Below are 18,992 nucleotides of genomic sequence, written 5' to 3'. Positions count from 1 at the left end.
GCCAGACCAGGTAATAATGGCAGATTTCCTTCCCCGAAGGACATTCGTTAATCTGTGAGACAGTCGACAGCGGTTGGTTACACAGTTTCCAGATTGAATTTTACCCTCTGTCAGTGGTGAAAGCAAGTCCCCCGAATATTAGCCCAGGGTTCTGGATTATTAGCCTGGTGATAACACACACACACACACACACACACACACTCCACCGAACACCACTGATAACAACACCACCGAACCTGGAGGCAGAGTGTCACTCTCAAGATAATCCATGAATAAAACTAAATTGTGCTTTTGACCTGTACTGTGGTATTAAAGGCTCCAACAGCAAGTACAGAATGGGCTAGATCAAAATAAGACTGTCTCCTCTTTTAAACTGAAACCGAAGTTCTCTCTGCTGTGTTAAACAGAAAATAAAGCCCCCTTCAACCCCTATCCCCAGCAAGCACTCCCAGGACAGGGACAGCTCAGGGTAGGATAAAGAAAGTAAAGATTCATGGACACTGTCTCCGTCAAACACGCCCAGGACACGTATAGGATACTTCGCCTGATGGAAGAGCAGCACTGCGAAAGCTTGTGATTTCAAATCAAGCTGTTGGTCTACAGCCCGGTGTCATGTGACATCTGACTATGTCTGGCATGCGTGTTAGGTACAGAGTAAAGTTGTCTCTACACTAAACTGAAAGTAAAACTAACTCTACGTTGTCTCCGTCAAACGCTGTCAGGGGAAAGTACAGCTTGGTATTAGATCCAGAGGGAAGCTTCTGTATTCGAAACGGAGAGTAACGCTCCCATTCTTTTAAAGTTTAAAGCTCACTCAACACTGTCACCAGTTTCCCCATTCCACCACCCCCCCCCCCCCCCCCCCCCCCCCACCTTATGCCAGTCCCAATCTTCCAACTCAGCACCACCCTCTTGGACAGTCTTACCTGTCCATCTTCCTTCCCACCTATCCACTCCAGCCTCCTCTCTGACCTATCACCATTACACCCCCCCCCCCCCCACCTTCATCTGCCTAACACATTCCCAGCTACCTTACCCCAGTCCCACTCCGCTCATACTTAGCTCTTAGCCTCCTTGACCCACAAGCCTCATTCCTGATGAAGGGCTTATGCCTGAAACGTTGACTCTCCTGCTCCTCAGACGCTGCCTGACTGGCTGCGCTCTTCCAGCATCTCACTGTTCCAACTCTGAGCGTGAGGTTCTTTTTGTTTTGGAGATACTTACACACTTGATGGAACTGCAGACGCCAACTTCTGTGAACAACTAAAATGTATTAAGAAGAACAAGTTTTGGAGGATCACTTAACACTCTTCGCAATGCTTGTGAAGTGTGTCAAGAGAAGCTCTCCGAACAAAACGACCAGTCCTTCCTTTATACAGTACAAGAGTTTCATGTTACAGTCAGACCCCCACAAGACGACCCCCCAGCCATCCCCCCCCCCCCAGTCACATGCCACTCGAGACACAATGTAGTGATCACATTATTTCCAGAAACAATGTCATGTAACTCATCCCTTAATGGCCAGATCTGTTGTGAATCTTTTTTTTAAACTGCAGGGTGTAGTCAGAATTTTAATTATGTTCTTATTGATTGGGGTTGACACGGTGGCTCAGTGGTTAGCACTGCTGCCTCACAGCGCCAGGGACCCAGGTTCAATCCCAGCCTCAGGCAACTGACTGTGTGGAGTTTGCACATTCTCCCTGTGTCTGTCTGGTTTCCTCCGGGTGCTCCGGTTTCCTCCCACAGTCCAAAGATGTGCAGGTCAGGTGAACTGGCCATGCTAAGTTCCCCGTGGTGTTAGTTGCATTAGTCAGGGGTAAATATAGGGGAGTGGGTCTGGGTGGGTTGCTCTTCGGAGGGTCGATGTGGACTTGTTGGGCCGAAGGGCCTGTTTCCACACTGTAAGGAATCTAATCTAATTTCTGAATAGGGATGATAATGTAATTCTTTTACACTGAGGAACTAGGAAATGGCCGTGCAAATGGGTCCTGAATGCCATGAGATGGGAATGTAAATTCCTTACATTCTACCTGTAAGACAGAGACATTCCACCTTACCCTCGAGACATCCCATTTCCTGGGGGTCAGCAGAGCAAATTAACCTTTAATACCACACGATCTCCAGCATCTGCAGTCCTCCCTTTGTTTCTCAACACTGTCCCCATCAAACACACCCAGACTGTGTAGAGCATGGCGTTAGGCATAGAGCAAAGTTTTCTCTACTGTGTTAAACAGAAAGTAAAGCTGCCTTGAAAGTGTCCCCCCTGTCCAGTACTCCCAGGGCCTGGTTTGAAGGTCGGGTTTACTTTGTGGGCTGGGGGCTTTGACCGGCTGCACTTAGCCCACGGGCCTGTGGCTCGCGTCTGGTTTTCTGTCGCTGACAATATTCTTCTTCCAGAGTTTGAAGGAATGGAGATCCACTCAGAAATGGTGTTTAACAACCCAGACGTCGTGCAGTCAAACCTGGCCGCTGAGAACGAGGATGGGGATCTCAAGGGGCCGGTGGTGAGTGGCCGTGAGGGAGGGGTACTGCAGAGGCCAGGAGCAGTAGCTAATCTGCAACACTCAGGAGGAACATTCTTGCGAAAGGGATCCAGATGTACGCAGCCTGGGGGGGGGGGGGGGGGGGGGGAGCGGTTGATGAAGTGGGAAGTGCGTCAGGAACAGGGGGACAGCTTTAAATGAAGCGAGAGTACATTTGAATACAATGTCTGATTGGGTGTTGTTCAAGAGACACAACAGGTCAGGTGTTAGGACATGGGGCGTGGGAGGGGTATTTGGATGGAAGAGTGTGTTAGGAAGGGAGAGAAACAGAGACAGCCGATAATGTGAGTGGTGCAAGTTGGAGCATGAAATTACAGAGGTAGCGAAAGATTAAGAGATGAGGAAACCATGGTATGTGGCTATCAACATGGGTAAATGTGAGGCAATTCATTCCGGACTTTAGTAAGATAGAGGACCCACTCAAAATGGTGAAAATGTGTAAAGACTGGAGGTTCAAAGGTACAGGGTGCGGGTCTCCGCATTCGCGTAACTAAGCGTCAGGGAATAATTAAAAAGGCTAATGGACTCGAAGTCTATAGAAGTATGAGATGCGTAGGTAGGGTTGACGGTCAAAATGTTTTTCCAAGAATCGAAATGTCTAATATCGGAGGGGTGTGCATTTAAGGTTGGGGTGGGGGGGGAAGAGTTCAAAGGAAGACGTGAGGGACCCTTTTTTGTTTACACAGAGGGTGGTCGGAGTCTGGAACGTGCTGGAGGGGGGTGGGGTGGTGTGGGCAGAGGCGATAGGAGCGTTTAGGTGCCTTTCAGATAAGCATGTGTATATACAAGGAGTGGAGGGACAAAGAGCAAGGGCAGTTGAATTTGGCATCATGTTCAGCACATGGTGAGCCGAGGGGCCAGTTCCTGCACTGTACTGCTGTGTTCTCAGTCCTTCTGTCAAGAGGTGTAAAATATTGAAGGGAATGGAGTGGGAGTAACTGAGAGCAGTTCTGGGCATGACTCCTTCAGGAGGAGGTATCAAACTCAGGGAGAAGAAAAAGACACCTAGATCCAAGGAGAGATGACCCAAACTCAGACTGGACGTCAATTACCGTTATGGGGTTGATCTGACTTAAGACTTCAGGATATTAAGAGAACAAAATGTGTCATGACACTCCCCCTGACCAATGGAAATATTTCCTAACGTTAGGGGCAGGGGTAAGATGAGGCATTTCCATATCGCCCACAAGATGAGGGAAGTTTGTCAACACGGTTCCGCAAAGAGCAATCAGTTTGTCGTGACTGTAGGTGGGGGTCGTTCCAGGATATGGGGAAAATAAAAAGCAGCAACGGACAGTCAGGCCACAGATTCACCGTGATCTCACTGAGCAGGTGGAACACGGTCATATTAACCCTCACATCATTCGCAAAGTCCAAACTGTGTGGCCGGTGTAAAACCATGTGAGGTGGTACTCTGAATACAGAGGCTGGGTATCAGTAGGAGGGAACTGGATAAAGGCGAGGTCTTGTACTTTGGTAAAACAAACAAGGGCAGGACTTGTACACTTAATGGTGGAGACATGCCTGATGAAGGAATGCCTGAAACGTCAATTCTCCTGCTACTTCGATGCTGCCTGATTTGCTGTACTTTTCCAGTGCCACACTTTTCGACTCCTGGTTAGTGTTGTTGAACAGAGAGACTTCGGGGTTCAGGTACATAATTCTTCCACATTTGCCTCACAGCGAGACAAGATGGTTAAGAAGACGTGCAGCGCACTTGCCTTTATTGCTCAGACCTGTGAGTATAGGAGTTGGGATGTCACGTTGAGGTTGGACAGGACGTGAGTGAGGCTGCTTTTGGAATACTGTGTCCACCTCTGGTCACCCTGCTGTAAGAAAAATACTAAATTGGAGATGGTTCAAGAAAGACTTACCAGAGTGATGCCAGAACTGGAGGGTTTGAGTTACAAGGAGAGGCTGGAGTGTAACAGATTGAGGGCTGACCTTATAGATGTTTATAAAATCATGAGGGGCATGGATAAGGTCTCTCCCCAGGGTGGGGGAGTTCAAAACTAGGGGGGACATTTTTTTAAGTAGAAAAATTTAAAACGAACATGAGGGGCAATTTCTTCACGTGGAGGATGGTTAGTATGTGGAATGAACTGCCGGAGGAAGTGGGATGGGGGTACAGTTACAATATTTAAAAAGTATTTGGACAGGTATATGAATAGGAAAGGTTTATGGGCCAAACAGGCAAGCGAGACGAGTTTAGCTTGGGACATCTGGTACACCTGGACGGGTTGGACCGAAGGGTAATACAACATGGAACCAGACCTATGAATAGGAAAGGTTTAGAGGGACATGTGACATGTCCCTCTAAGACACGCAAATGGGACTGGTGTAGCGTGGGAAACATGGTTAGCATGGCCGTATTGGACTGAAGGGTCTGTGTCCGTGCTGTGTGACTCTGTGACCTTGAATGGGAGAAGGCTGATGGAGGCGGTGTTGCATGAGGGGAATAGGAGCACGGGGGTAGGCAGGCAGCCATTGGAGAGGGTGGGGCACGGTGCGGGTGGGTGCCGTCCGTGGTTGGGAGGGGAGGGGTGGCCTGGAGGACGGGAACCTGGGGGGGTGGGGGGTGGGGGTGGGGTTACATTTGCTACCCACTGACCTGCGCCTGTTGCACCCCCCCCAGGTGGACCGGAAGTGCTTGCGGTGCGGACACGAAGGGATGGTGTACCACACAAGGCAGACCCGCTCGGCAGACGAAGGGCAGACTGTGTTCTACACGTGCACGAGCTGCAGGTGGGTTCAGGGCGAGGGAGGGGGTGGCTGGGTTGGCTAGGGAAGGTTTAGTCACAGTAGGGCGGGTGTTGGGTTGGGGGGGGGGCTGGTGAGCGAGACGCAGCCTCCAAGGTTTTAGGTTAGATTCCCTACAGTGTGGAAACAGGCCCTTCGGCCCAACAAGTCCACACCGACCCCTCAGAAGATTAACCCACCCAGGCCCATTCCCCTCTGACTAATACACCTAACAGTATGGGCAATTTAGCATGGCCAATCCACCCTAACCTGCACCTGCACCTGCACCTGCACCTTTGGACTGTGGGAGGAAACCGGAGCACCCGGAGGGAACCCACGCAGACACGGGGAGAATGTACATACTCCACACAGACAGTCACCCGAGGGTGGAATCAAACCTGGATCCCTGGCGCTGTGAGGCAGCAGTGCTAACCACTGAGCCACCGTGCCACCCTTTCGTTTATGGTCGTTGGTGGGCAAGGCTGGCATTTAACAGCGGTTTGTTTCAGCCGCAGAGTGCCGCGGGTCCACACTAACAGGTAGATCGACTGAGTCAGGGAGAGCAATTTTCCCCTCCCCGAACTGCACGAGCGAACCAGCTGATTGGGGGCTGGGGGCTGTGTTGTACGACTATCGACGATTGTTTCCTGGTCACCGGGGCTAACGTCCCGCTCCTGACGTTTCCCACCTGGGGCTGTTCGGCAGAGTCGGGCTGGTTCTGGGTGGGTAGCTGTGTTTGGGAAAGCGGGGCTTGGAGGGGGGTGGGGGGGGGTGGGGGGTGGCCAGAACGTGCGGTGGGTGGACGACGCCTCAGTCTGGCAAAACCTCCCACCCCCAACCCCGACCCCGACCAGTGCCTGTGACTCTGTCCTCCTGTTTTATCGCAATGTCACACATCTCGTTCTTTCAGATACCAAGAAAAGGAAGACTCCTAACCAGGGTTGGGAATGGCTGAGAGTGTGTGGCGAGACGTCGGACTGGCCTCAGAGAAACTGGTTTGGCGGAGGTTTGCTGTAGCAGTAAAGTGTCCTGGACTGACGCACAAACACGGGAGGCATAGCCTCAGCAAGCTGGGACTCCCCATGGAACCAGGGGACTGTGTGCAGCCAATGGAGTGATTACTGTTTGGGGGGGGTGGGGGAGCTCTGTTATCTCCCGATCCTTCATTTCATCTTCACTCATCCCCCCACCCTCTCTGTTCAATCCGCCCACAACCCCCCCCCCCCCCCCACCCATCACCCTTTCTTCCATCTTTCCTTCTTTCCCTCCCATTCCCCTCTTCAATCCGTTCTCAACCCCCCCCCCACATCGCTCTTTCTTCCATCTTTCCGTCTCCCCTTCTCTCTCACTCACTCTCTCTCTCTCTCACTCTCTCTCACACTCACTTCTCTGTCTCCTGCCACCCATATGATATTCTGTTCCAGGTTGTGTAGATGAGCAAACCAAATTTAGATTGTAAGAGTCTGTGAGACGGTGTCGCACAATGTTGGCTTAACTGGGGATTCACGGGTAATAAACAAAGCTTTATTTACGGTAGCGTCAAAGTCTATTGTTTGTGTGGCACCCGTTCCCATTGTGAAACGTCCACGGTGCTCTGCAGGGGTGTGAGCGACCAGAATCTCTGGAGCCCTGGGTAACACCCCCGCCAGGGATTGCCCACGTATGTATCAGGCTGGTGTAAAACAAGGGTACCCTATCCAGGGCACTGACACCCTGAGGAGATCGCTTGGAGCAGCGGGCTAAGGCGACATGGCTGGTGTGACTCAGGAACAGGGACACGCCTGACGGGGACAGACAGATACATCACGTACCCACGTCTCGCCAGAACGGAACACCTGCCAGTCTCACCATGCATCAGGTGGCACAGGGTCGGATTCCACCACCCCCCCCCTCCCCCGGGTAGTCTGTCCTGGCCTCACTTCGCCCCGATCTCCCGCCTGCCCTCGCCAGCTTTCCTCGGGCCTCAAAGCCACTGATTTTCTCGACGCTCTGCGGGATTCCTGCTGCGGACTTTCTCTTCACAGTCTCTGAACCACCACTACCTGATAACGCTGCTGTGCTTTCTGATCTCATGTGCCCCTGGATTTCAGCCCACCTGATTAATGCGCACGAATGGCTCACTTTTTTTTTTGATGTGCTGTCAGGATTGTGTCGTGGGTCGAAAAGTGCCCGTGGGGCAGTTCAGTGCATTTCTGCTTTGTGTAGTATAAGAGTGCCATTGTTCAAATCATTGCCTGTGATCAGTTGTAGCATTAAGTACACTGCAGTTTCTTTATAATGTGTCTTGGAACAATGTGACCCTGCTTAAATTGCCACGTATTGATCTTTTCCAACAGTCTTAAACAGTCCTCTGTTTGTTTTATGTGTGCTCTTGTTGAGTTGAGTGATTGAAGCAGCACATGTGAGTCATGTGCAAAAACTAATTCCTGGGGCCATTTGGTGGAGCAAAATCTTAAATGGGTTTATGGCAACGTCATCTGCTATTTGCAGAAAAATACACAAATTTTACACCAGAACAAACAATTAAAAGTTCAGACAGTAGAAAGTTGAATACTCCTGCCAAGGAAGAAGATGCAACCAGGGTCATGATGGATGGAGGTAGTTGAGATCGTATATTGGCTAAAAGAAATGGTAGAGATTAGTATCAGAAAGGCTGGTTGCAGTTAATGCTGATAAACTGCCAATACCAGATGAGATACATCAAAGGTGGTGAGCAAAAGAATGGTGGAAATTGCAGAGGCACTGACCATAATCCTCCTCAAATACAGGATTGGTGGTAGAGGACTAAAGAAATGCAGATATTGCACCCCCATTCAGGAAAGGATGTAAGTAGAAACCCAGCTTCTACAGGCCCGTTACTCTTAACATCAGTAGTGGGCAGGCTTTCAGAGAGGATAAGCTGGGGCAAAATTAACAGCCACTCAAGGATTAATTAAGGAAAGTCAGCACAAAGGTTACAATGCTTATCGGTTTTTCTTAGGTAACAGAGGGTCGATGAGGGTAGTGTTTGATATGGTGTATTTGGACTTCCAGAACCTAGCTTGTGAATGCACAAGGTCACACTCGAAGAAAAGGGACAATGGCAACAGGGAACATGAGTGGTGAATGATTGGTTTTTCAGACATGGGAAGAAAATATGATACGGTGTCCCTCAGAGGTCAGTGTGGTACTAGGGCCACTGCTGTTCTTGTGAGTTTGACTTTTGCTTTTGACCAAATGGCACATGTGCCATGTACACAAACGGAACAGATTCAATCCTTATCCTGATTCTTGGTGTTTATGGAGGTTTGCCTCCTTTCAGTGTCCATTGTGGAGTAGTACCACACAAGCTATATATAACCAATTGTCTGTGTCCAAGATGCCCATGTTCTTCTGTGCACTATAACAAGTCACTGTCAATAAAATTGTGAGTGCCCATACTGGTATACATTAGGAGTGGGGATAGGACATTTGGTCTATCTGCCATGCTTCACCATTCAACAATATCATGGTTGATCTAATTGTAGCTTAAATTTCACATTCACACTTACCCGCAATAACTACATGACTCCCTTGTGAGCCAAAAATATATCTGCCTCAATTAAATGTTGTATTAATATTAAATTAGGCCATCTCCACCATTTTCTGGGGCAGAGTTCCAAGACTGACAACTTTCTGGGAGAAAAAAAATCCTCCTGACCTCTGAAAGTATGAGCCAACTGAGTCCCTTTGTTCCATTCTTCCCATGAGAAACATCCTTTTAGTATCCACTGTGAAGTCTCCTTGAGTTCTTGCATGTTTCAGCATGATTGCCTCTCATTTGTCTAAACCACAATGGATACAAGGCCTAACCTGTAAAATTCTAACACTTACCGTAAAATACTACTATCTAGAACGAGACTAGTGACCTTCGGAACATTTACTTTGTTTCTCTCACCGCAGATGCTGTCAGAATTGCTGAGTTCTTCCCATGATATCTGCTTTTGTTTCAGACAAACAGCACCCTCAGTTCTTTGCCTTATCTTACCAGTTGATTGAGACTCAAGGGCTTTTGGGGTATACTGGGAAGTCCCTACTTTTGAGCCAGGAGGCCTGGGTTCAAGACTCACCCGCTCCAGAGGGTGTGTAATAACATCTTTGAACAAGTCATAGAGATGTGCATGGAAACAGACCCTTCAGTCCGAATTGTCCATGCCAACCAGATATCCCAGCCTAATCTAGTCACATTTGCCAGCACTTGGCACATATCCCTCTAAACTCTCCCTATTCATGTACTCATCCAGACACCTTTTAAATGTTGTAATTGTACCAGCCTCCACCACATCCTCTGGCAGCTCATTCCATACACGCACCACCCTCTGCGTGAAAAAGTTGCCCCTTATGACCCTTTTAAATCTTTCCCCACTCACCATAAGCTTTTGCCCTCCAGTTCTTTTCAACCCCCGGGAGAAGACTTTACCTACTTACCCTATCCATACCCTTCTCATGATTGTATAAACCTCTGCAAGGTCATGGTGGCACAGCAGTTAGCACTGCTGCCTCACAGCGCCAGAGACCCGGGTTCAATTCCCGCCTCGGGCAACCGTCTGCGTGGAATTTGCACATTCTCCCCGTGTCTGCGCGGGTGTGCTCCGGTCTCCTCCCACAATCCAAAGATGTGCAGGTGCGGTCAATTGGCCGTGCTAAATTGCCCACAGTTCTAGGTGTAGGGGAATGGGTCTAGGTGGGTTACTCTTGGGAGGGTCAGTGTGGACTTGTTGGGCCGAAGGGCCTGTTTCCACACTGTAGGGAATCTAAATCTAAATCATGGATTATGAGAAGTGAATCTCTCTGAATTGTCCCTAATGCATTTACATCCTTCCTTCAGTGAGGAGACCAGACTTGGACACAACAATGCTCAATAATGTTAACCCATGTAAAATATATACACATTGTATATATTTATTTCTTTATTCCCATCAATGACTATAATTTTTAAATAGTTTGTGGACTTAAAACATATCACTTTTTTTTATGCATGCCACCGTTAACCTGTTCCTCCTGGTGCATCCTCTGGGGAGGATTGGGATTGAGAGACAGTGAGGGGCGATGCAACAAATTTCATTCATTCATTCCTTCCGGACTCGGTGCGCGCCGCGTGACCAGGGAATCATCCAATCGGAGGCCCGGCAGCGGTGGACACGTCAGCCAGCCGTCCCATGACCGTCGAGGGGCCAATCGCGTCCGGCTGCCGCCTCCCCGCTGGGTCCCGTGAGGGGGGAGGGGAGGGAGGACGCGGTGACGTATATTTTGCGCGCGCAGGCACCTCGCGCCGAGCTGGGCTCGAGCCGGAAGAAGAGGGAGCGCGAGGGCTGGGGAAGGTAGGTAACCATGGAGACCGGGGGGGGCTGGGAGAGGGCGAACCCGCGGCCCGCCGGGTAACCGTCCCGTCACCAGGGACTCGTCGTCATGGTGACCGGGGGGGAGAGCGGGAGGGAGCTGCTCCCCCACCGCCCAGGACACAGCTTCAGTCTGGGACAGCATCAGGGTAAAGATCCAAAACCCACCGGGAAAGTGAGAAACTCCAGGGTAAATGTATATCACAGCACAGGGGGGGATACTCCAGGGTAAAGGTATATCACAGCACAGGGGGGGGGGATACTCCAGGGTAAAGGTATATCACAGCACAGGGGGGGATACTCCAGGGTAAAGGTATATCACAGCACAGGGGGGGATACTCCAGGGTAAAGGTATATCACAGCACAGGGGGATACTCCAGGGTAAAGGTATATCACAGCACAGGGGGGGGGGATACTCCAGGGTAAAGGTATATCACAGCACAGGGGGGGATACTCCAGGGTAAAGGTATATCACAGCACAGGGGGGATACTCCAGGGTAAAGGTATATCACAGCACAGGGGGGGATACTCCAGGGTAAAGGTATATCACAGCACAGGGGGGATACTCCAGGGTAAAGGTATATCACAGCACAGGGGGGATACTCCAGGGTAAAGGTATATCACAGCACAGGGGGGATACTCCAGGGTAAATGTATATCACAGCACAGGGGGGGATACTCCAGGGTAAAGGTATATCACAGCACAGGGGGGATACTCCAGGGTAAATGTATATCACAGCACAGGGGGGATACTCCAGGGTAAAGGTATATCACAGCACAGGGGGGGATACTCCAGGGTAAAGGTATATCACAGCACAGGGGGGATACTCCAGGGTAAAGGTATATCACAGCACAGGGGGGATACTCCAGGGTAAAGGTATATCACAGCACAGGGGGGGATACTCCAGGGTAAATGTATATCACAGCACGGGGGGGGGGATACTCCAGGGTAAAGGTATATCACAGCACAGGTGGGGGGGATACTCCAGGGTAAAGGTATATCACAGCACAGGGGGGATACTCCAGGGTAAAGGTATATCACAGCACGGGGGGGGGGGATACTCCAGGGTAAAGGTATATCACAGCACAGGGGGGATACTCCAGGGTAAATGTATATCACAGCACAGGGGGGATACTCCAGGGTAAAGGTATATCACAGCACAGGTGGGGGGGATACTCCAGGGTAAAGGTATATCACAGCACAGGGGGGATACTCCAGGGTAAATGTATATCACAGCACAGGGGGGATACTCCAGGGTAAAGGTATATCACAGCACAGGTGGGGGGGATACTCCAGGGTAAAGGTATATCACAGCACAGGGGGGATACTCCAGGGTAAAGGTATATCACAGCACAGGTGGGGGGGATACTCCAGGGTAAAGGTATATCACAGCACAGGGGGGATACTCCAGGGTAAAGGTATATCACAGCACAGGGGGGGATACTCCAGGGTAAAGGTATATCACAGCACAGGGGGATACTCCAGGGTAAAGGTATATCACAGCACAGGGGGGGATACTCCAGGGTAAAGGTATATCACAGCACAGGGGGGGATACTCCAGGGTAAAGGTATATCACAGCACAGGGGGGATACTCCAGGGTAAAGGTATATCACAGCACAGGGGGGGATACTCCAGGGTAAAGGTATATCACAGCACAGGGGGATACTCCAGGGTAAAGGTATATCACAGCACAGGGGGGGATACTCCAGGGTAAAGGTATATCACAGCACAGGGGGGATACTCCAGGGTAAATGTATATCACAGCACAGGGGGGGATACTCCAGGGTAAAGGTATATCACAGCACAGGGGGGATACTCCAGGGTAAAGGTATATCACAGCACAGGGGGGGATACTCCAGGGTAAAGGTATATCACAGCACAGGGGGGATACTCCAGGGTAAAGGTATATCACAGCACAGGGGGGATACTCCAGGGTAAAGGTATATCACAGCACAGGGGGGTGGGATACTCCAGGGTAAATGTATATCACAGCACTGGGGGGATACTCCAGGGTAAATGCATATCACAGCACAGGGGGGATACTCCAGGGTAAATGTATATCACAGCACAGGGGGGATACTCCAGGGTAAATGTATATCACAGCACAGGGGGGATACTCCAGGGTAAATGCATATCACAGCACAGGGGGGATACTCCAGGGTAAATGTATATCACAGCACAGGGGGGATACTCCAGGGTAAATGCATATCACAGCACAGGGGGGATACTCCAGGGTAAATGCATATCACAGCACAGGGGGGATACTCCAGGGTAAATGCATATCACAGCACAGGGGGGATACTCCAGGGTAAATGTATATCACAGCACAGGGAGGATACTCCAGGGTAAATGTATATCACAGCACAAGGGGGATACTCCAGGGTAAATGTATATCACAGCACGGGGGGTGGGATACTCCAGGGTAAATGTATATCACAGCACGGGGGGGGGGGGGATACTCCAGGGTAAATGTATATCACAGCACGGGGGGGGGAGTACTCCAGGGTAAATGTATATCCCCCCACAGGGGGGAAACTCCAGGGTAAATGTATATTCCCCCGCGGGGTGGGGGGGGGGGAATACTCCAGGGTAAATGTATATCCCACCACAGGGGGGGTGTACTCCAGGGTAAATGTATATCCCACCACAGGGGAGAAACTCCAGGGTAAATGTATATCCCACCACAGGGGGGGGGGGGGTACTCCAGGGTAAATGTATATCCCACCACAGGGGAGAAACTCCAGGGTAAATGCATATCCCACCACAGGGGGGGGGGGGGTACTCCAGGGTAAATGTATATCCCACCACAGGGATGAAACTCCATGGTAAATGTATATCCCACCACAGGGGGGGATACTCCAGGGTAAATGCATATCCCACCACAGGGGGGATTCTCCAGGGTAAATGTATATCCCACCACAGTGGGGGGGGGTACTCCAGGGTAAATGTATATACCACCACAGGGGAGAAACTCCAGGGTAAATGTATATCCCACCACAGGGGGGAAACTCCAGGTTTAATGTCTTTCCTACCAGGGGGAAGGTGAGAAACTTGTGGTTAAATATATATTCCTCCAGGGGAAGAGGGCTGACTCCACATTAAGTATACATGCATATCCTTCCTGTGGGAGGCAAGAAACTCTGGAATGAACATGTAGATATACAACTGAAAGGAGGAGGACATCCTGTAGTGCATAAATACCCCACAGAGGGGGTGAGAAATTTCATAAACCATACATAAATGCCCAAAGATTTGTCTTTTGTGGCACAGTGGTAGCGTCCCTACCTCTGGAGCAAAACATCCAGTGTTATGTTCCACCTGTTCCACAGGTGTGTCGCAACATGCCCGAACAAGCTGATTAAAAGTATCTATTAATATCTAGCAAGGCAGATGAGTTTCTATAATTGGTTTTTTAAAAATCCCACAGAGGGGGTTGAGATTCTATATTTGACGTGCAGTTATCTCATGGAGAAGGGGTAGAGATTGAACAGTCAATTCATGAATAACCCTGTGGCAAGTGGGGAAATGCTTTGACATCTTGACTCATTAACACTGAAGGAACAGTGATATATTTCCAAATTAGGATTGTGGAATACATCTATGCCCTTCTGACCAGTTCTTATTATTGCTTCCTTTAAGCTGTATCCGACTTTGTGGTTACTGTTAGTGGAGGCATGTGCGCCACTCCTAGAACTGACCTTTTGCCTTTATAATTTCTCATTTCTACCCAAATTGCTTTCTCATCTTGCTTTCCTGGGCTTAGGTTATCCCCACCTTTTGTACGTATATCTTCATTAATTTACAGGCCCATCTCTCCACCTTCTCCCACTTTCCTGTGTGACGTCTCTCTGGGATAGTGTGCTAGAAATCAAGCTCCAGAGTTTTCACAAAAGTTAAACATTGTTGAAAGTATGGAGAATTCCCCAATTTGCCTGTCTTTCAAACCGAAGTTGACCAAAAGCGTGGACTAGATTTCTGTACTTCACAAGGATTACTATCTATTACAATTAAAAGTTTTTCTGTAGTTACAATTATGAAACATCAAAATATAACTGTACTAATTTAAATGCTAAACCCTTTATAAATTTCCCCTCGACACGTGTACAGACCAGCACAAAGAGAAGAATGGAAGGAAAGATTAAAAAGACAGTTCAGAGCTTTTGCCCGAAATGTTGATTTTCCTGCTGCTCGGATGCTGCCTGACCTGTGCTTTTCCAGCACCACTCTAATCTTGACTGTGATCTGCAGTCCTCACTTTCACCTCGTTCAGCATTGTCTGTCTACGGGGTTTGCTTAGTTTATTCTTATGCGAATCAAAATGCTGCTTCTCAATCTTCTTTCTCCAGATGCTTTCACTTGCTCACAAGAGGAACAGGGTGACTGTTTCACACCGATAAAGGACTTTGACTCGTCGATTAACAGTCACAGCTTGCTGCACACTGAAGGGGAAAAATAAACTGATTATCTTCAGGCTTGAGTTGCTTCTTACTGAAAGTGAAAACGGCTCCTTCTCCTGCAGAGGCCTGACTAGTTTCTGACAAAATGTACAAATATCCCATCGAGAGGGAGAGAGATTTTATAATCCTATGTACACACGCAGCCGTTGATTTCGGCCTCTTGCAGCACAGTGGTGGTCAAGCCAGTTCTTTTCCTATTTCAATCCACGATCAGGAGTACAGAAAAAGAAAGGTTCTTTACATCTATTAATCCTAAATGGAGTAGGACCTGAATATTCTTCAAACCAAGAGACCATCACAGAGCCATATGATATGTTGAGTCGGATAACGGAAAGCTTGGTCAAAGGGGTGGATCTTCTCCTCTTTGCCAGCCTTCCGTTGCACAAGACTGTGTTTTGTGCTTTGGTGATTCTGCGTTCATCACCGGGGCTCATGAACCGCAGCTGACAGCCTGAGTTGCATTAAATGCAGGTGAAGGCACAGGTTGAGATGTTGCAGGATTCACACCTTCTCTCCAAGGAGTTTAAGATTTTAAGTAGCACTTTTTGTAGGAGGACGAGGTACATGGGGAAGAGACGTTTTGCACTGAGGATTCCATAGCTTAGGGCCAGGCAGCTGAAGGAGTGCCCTGCAGCGGTGGGGCAAAAGATGTTGGAGGTGCTCGAGCAGCCAGAGTGGGAGGAGTGCAGAACTCTCGGAGGGTTACGGTGATTTTGTGTGTGTGTGTGTGTGGTCTGAACAATCTGAACTCCCGCGTAGTCTGGGATGTTCTCAGCATTGTGGTGATCCTGGCAATGTTTCAAGGTGGTGTCCCAGACCTGGAGGTGCCACCCCAATTTCCAGCATGGTCTTATTTTTGCCAGGGTGGTTTCCAGCATGGTCTTATTTTTGCCAGGGTGGGATGGGGTAGGGCTTGACTCTCTCACGTGAAGGCAACCCAAACTCTGCAGGGCCATTTGAGCTCAGTGCAGAGTGCCTTTTGTTTGGGGCAAAGCCCTCATCCCATAGCATTGGAGTTTGAAATCTTTACACAAGCCGTGAATGCTCTTGAAAAGTGAGTAAGTGACGCAGCCCTTTAAATGTTGGGGAAAAAAACTGCCCACCTGTGCCTGCAACAGATTTAAGAAAAAAAAATCTGTCCCAGCAGTTATGATGGCTGTGCATTTAAATTCCACTAAGTGCTATCATTTTAGTTTGTTTCCCTTGAAGCTACACTTACCATGGTGTTGGGGAGCTGTGCGGAATGTTGGTTGGATGTTTGTAGTTTCAGTGACAGCGTAAAATGATTATGAAAGGATTAGCTGTCTTTACAGACTTACAAATACACGTCTGGTTGATTTGATTCGAGAATGTGTACTTAAGGAGATTTCAGTGTTTTGTAAGGGCTTCCAGGAATAGAACTCTTTTAACATAGTGAAGTCTGCAATAGATGTCAATAACTTTATTTTAATAAAACTTCACGTGGCTTACGAGGTCTGCCCCATTGGGCAGAATGATGAAGTTGGCATGGAGGATCTGAGCACAAACAGGGAAATCACGGATTAACACTAAGTTGGCATACAAGCGAGGGTAAGGGTACGTATGTGGGGAGGGCATGAGTTGGTAATACATATGGTTGATCGACATGGAATTTAGCAAGGCATTTGATAAGGTCTCACTGGCAGAAAGAGCCCACGGGATCCAAAATTGGCTGAAAAGGAGAAGGTGACTCTAGAAGGATATTTCTGTAACTGGAGGTCTCTTTCCAGTGGGGTGCTGTTGCTTGGACCCCTGCTGTTTGTGGTACACATTGAGGGTTGGATTTCAGTGTGGGGGGTGGCGGGTGGCGGGGGGGGAGTGGGGTTATGATCAAGAAGTTCAGGGTATCGCACAATTTGGTAGGATGGTATATAGCGTGGAGGATATCAAGTGGGCAGAGCAGCCAGCAAATGAAATTCAAACTGGAGAAATGTGAGGTATTGCACTTGTGCATAGCCGACAAAGCCAAAGTCTATGAACACTCCGTCTGGAGGGACCCTAGGAAGTTCTGAAGATCACTGGGGCCTCCATGTGTTTGTCCACCAATCCCTGAAGGTAGCTGGGCAAATACATAAGGCAGTCAAGACGCATAAAGATACCTGCTTTTATTAGCCAAGGCATGGAATACAAGAGCAGGGAGGGTATTTTGGAACTGTATACAGTGTGGTTTAGGACGCAGCTCAACTTGTGTGTTTGGACTGGAAGATCTCCAATATGAGAAACGTTTGGACAGACTGTTTTCCTTGGTTGAAAGGGGACCAGATAGAGCTGTATGAAGATTACGAGGGGCATAGATAAGGAAGAGGAGACAGGAAGGCAGTTCTTCCATTGGTAGAGGGGTCAATAAAGATTTAAGATGAGGTAGAAGGAGAGGGTCGAGGATTTTGTTTTCACTGACTGGGTGAGAATCTGGAACTCTCTGCCTGGGAATAGATGGTTGAGTCAGCAGTTCTGGAAACATTTAAGCAGTGTTTAGATACTAACTTGTGTTGCCATAGCTTCCAGGCCCTGGGCCAGAAGCTCGGAAATTGAATTAGTGTAGTCAGATCTTTGACCAGAGTGGACACGAAGAACCGATTGGCCTCTTTTGGTACTGAAAATGCCTGAACTATACAAGTTGCAAGAGGCCATGAAGAGATATGTGGGGTGGAGTGGTGTTATGGACTGAAATCGAAAATGTGAGGTACTATTGGGGATGAGTGGGAGGGCATGGCTTGACATGTATGGACATGGAGGGCTGTTGGAGGGGTTTGGGGTGTAATGTTTGGGAAAACCAAGACATTTCGGAAAATTTTAAGAAATCAGCTATAATCAAGTTGAGGCAAAGCTGGATGAGTTTTTTTTTTAAAGCGGATGAGTTGAGAGTGTTGATTAACCCCTGGGGATGTGGCATTGCCATCTCGGAGACATGGTTGAGGGAAGGGCAGGACTGGCAGCTCAGTAACCTGGGGTGTAGAATCTTCCCGCACGATAGATATGTGTGGATATAGGTGGGTTAGTGTAGCAGGGGATGTGGTGTCACAATATTGATCAAAGAGGAGTGTGATACTTTAGGTTCCTCAAATCAGACTGTGTGGGTAGAACTGAAAGCAAAAAAGGGGGCAACCACCTCGCTATAGACAGCGGAACAGTAATTTTTATTCTATTAAGACAGGATCTGACCAAAGTGGACTGCGATTGGCTCCTTACAGGAAAATCCACATCTAAACTGTTGGAATAATTCAAAAGGGTAATAGTGTGAGTGCAGGGCCTACGTGTTCCTGTACCGATGAAGGGAGGATCAATGAGTGCAAAGACCTTGGGCTGAGTGAAACACCGCTCCCTTTGCTGTGCTTTTCCAGTCAGAGGTTGTTTCTCTCCCATCTCTTGCTGCTGGTAGGCTCCGTAGTGAAGCGGACTCTGATTGGAGGTGCAACAGCTTGCAGAAATTTGCACTTAGTTGTATTTAGAATAACAAACCAAATTGGAGCCTTCTGCAGGCCATATTGTGGTCCCATAGGCTATCTGTTGTGCAAGCCCTCTCTCTATATACTGCACATTCCCTTATGTTGATGACCTTCTCCAGGCTGAAATCCGTTTGCCGGTGTTCCGTGCCCCTAAGATTTCCCTTGATAGCTTTTTGATATTGCCTGATTATAAAGAGATCAAGTTTTCTGTCTTCTGTTTTTTTTTGTCTCCAGTTATCATAAAGGCCCCAGCTGATGTTTTACTTCCTTCTGGTTCATCACCCAAATTCTTGTTGGCTCTCTTGATTTTCTGTCTGGCATATCAGTGATCCCAATTCTGCTTCACTCAAAGTCCATGAATGTGCACCTCTTCGCTGGTTATCATTAGCTAATCAGCAAGACCAATCCAGTGACCTTTGCGCTCAACTGCT

General features: G+C 48.7%; 3 protein-coding genes across 7 annotated transcripts in view; all 3 read left to right on the top strand.

The window, feature by feature from the left end:
• Nucleotides 1-6,506, top strand: part of polr1h (RNA polymerase I subunit H) — a 9,773-nt gene extending 3,267 nt beyond the window's left edge. Inside the window, exons 2-4 of the mRNA XM_072549717.1 lie at nucleotides 2,256-2,504; nucleotides 5,179-5,288; nucleotides 6,193-6,506. Coding sequence (XP_072405818.1) covers nucleotides 2,256-2,504; nucleotides 5,179-5,288; nucleotides 6,193-6,217 — 384 coding nt within the window. The 3' untranslated portion in view covers nucleotides 6,218-6,506. The remainder of the gene's footprint in view (nucleotides 1-2,255; nucleotides 2,505-5,178; nucleotides 5,289-6,192) is intronic.
• Nucleotides 1-18,992, top strand: part of LOC140455252 (zinc-binding protein A33-like) — a 476,866-nt gene that overhangs the window by 107,923 nt on the left and 349,951 nt on the right. The gene's annotated exons all lie outside the window — the stretch shown is intronic.
• Nucleotides 10,523-18,992, top strand: part of LOC140455255 (alpha-1,3-mannosyl-glycoprotein 2-beta-N-acetylglucosaminyltransferase-like) — a 37,685-nt gene continuing 29,215 nt past the window's right edge. The window contains exon 1 of one of the 2 annotated variants that reach the window (XM_072549985.1): nucleotides 10,523-10,621. The gene's annotated coding sequence lies outside the window, so the exon portion shown is untranslated. Of the gene's footprint in view, nucleotides 10,622-10,678; nucleotides 10,789-18,992 lie in introns of those variants that run through there. The other variant, XM_072549986.1, reaches the window with a different exon arrangement.

This window comes from Chiloscyllium punctatum, chromosome 30 (genome assembly GCF_047496795.1).
Source record: "Chiloscyllium punctatum isolate Juve2018m chromosome 30, sChiPun1.3, whole genome shotgun sequence".
Taxonomy (NCBI): domain Eukaryota; kingdom Metazoa; phylum Chordata; class Chondrichthyes; order Orectolobiformes; family Hemiscylliidae; genus Chiloscyllium; species Chiloscyllium punctatum.
The sequence above is the reverse complement of the archived record's forward strand: the minus strand, read 5'-3'. Positions and strand labels throughout refer to the sequence as shown.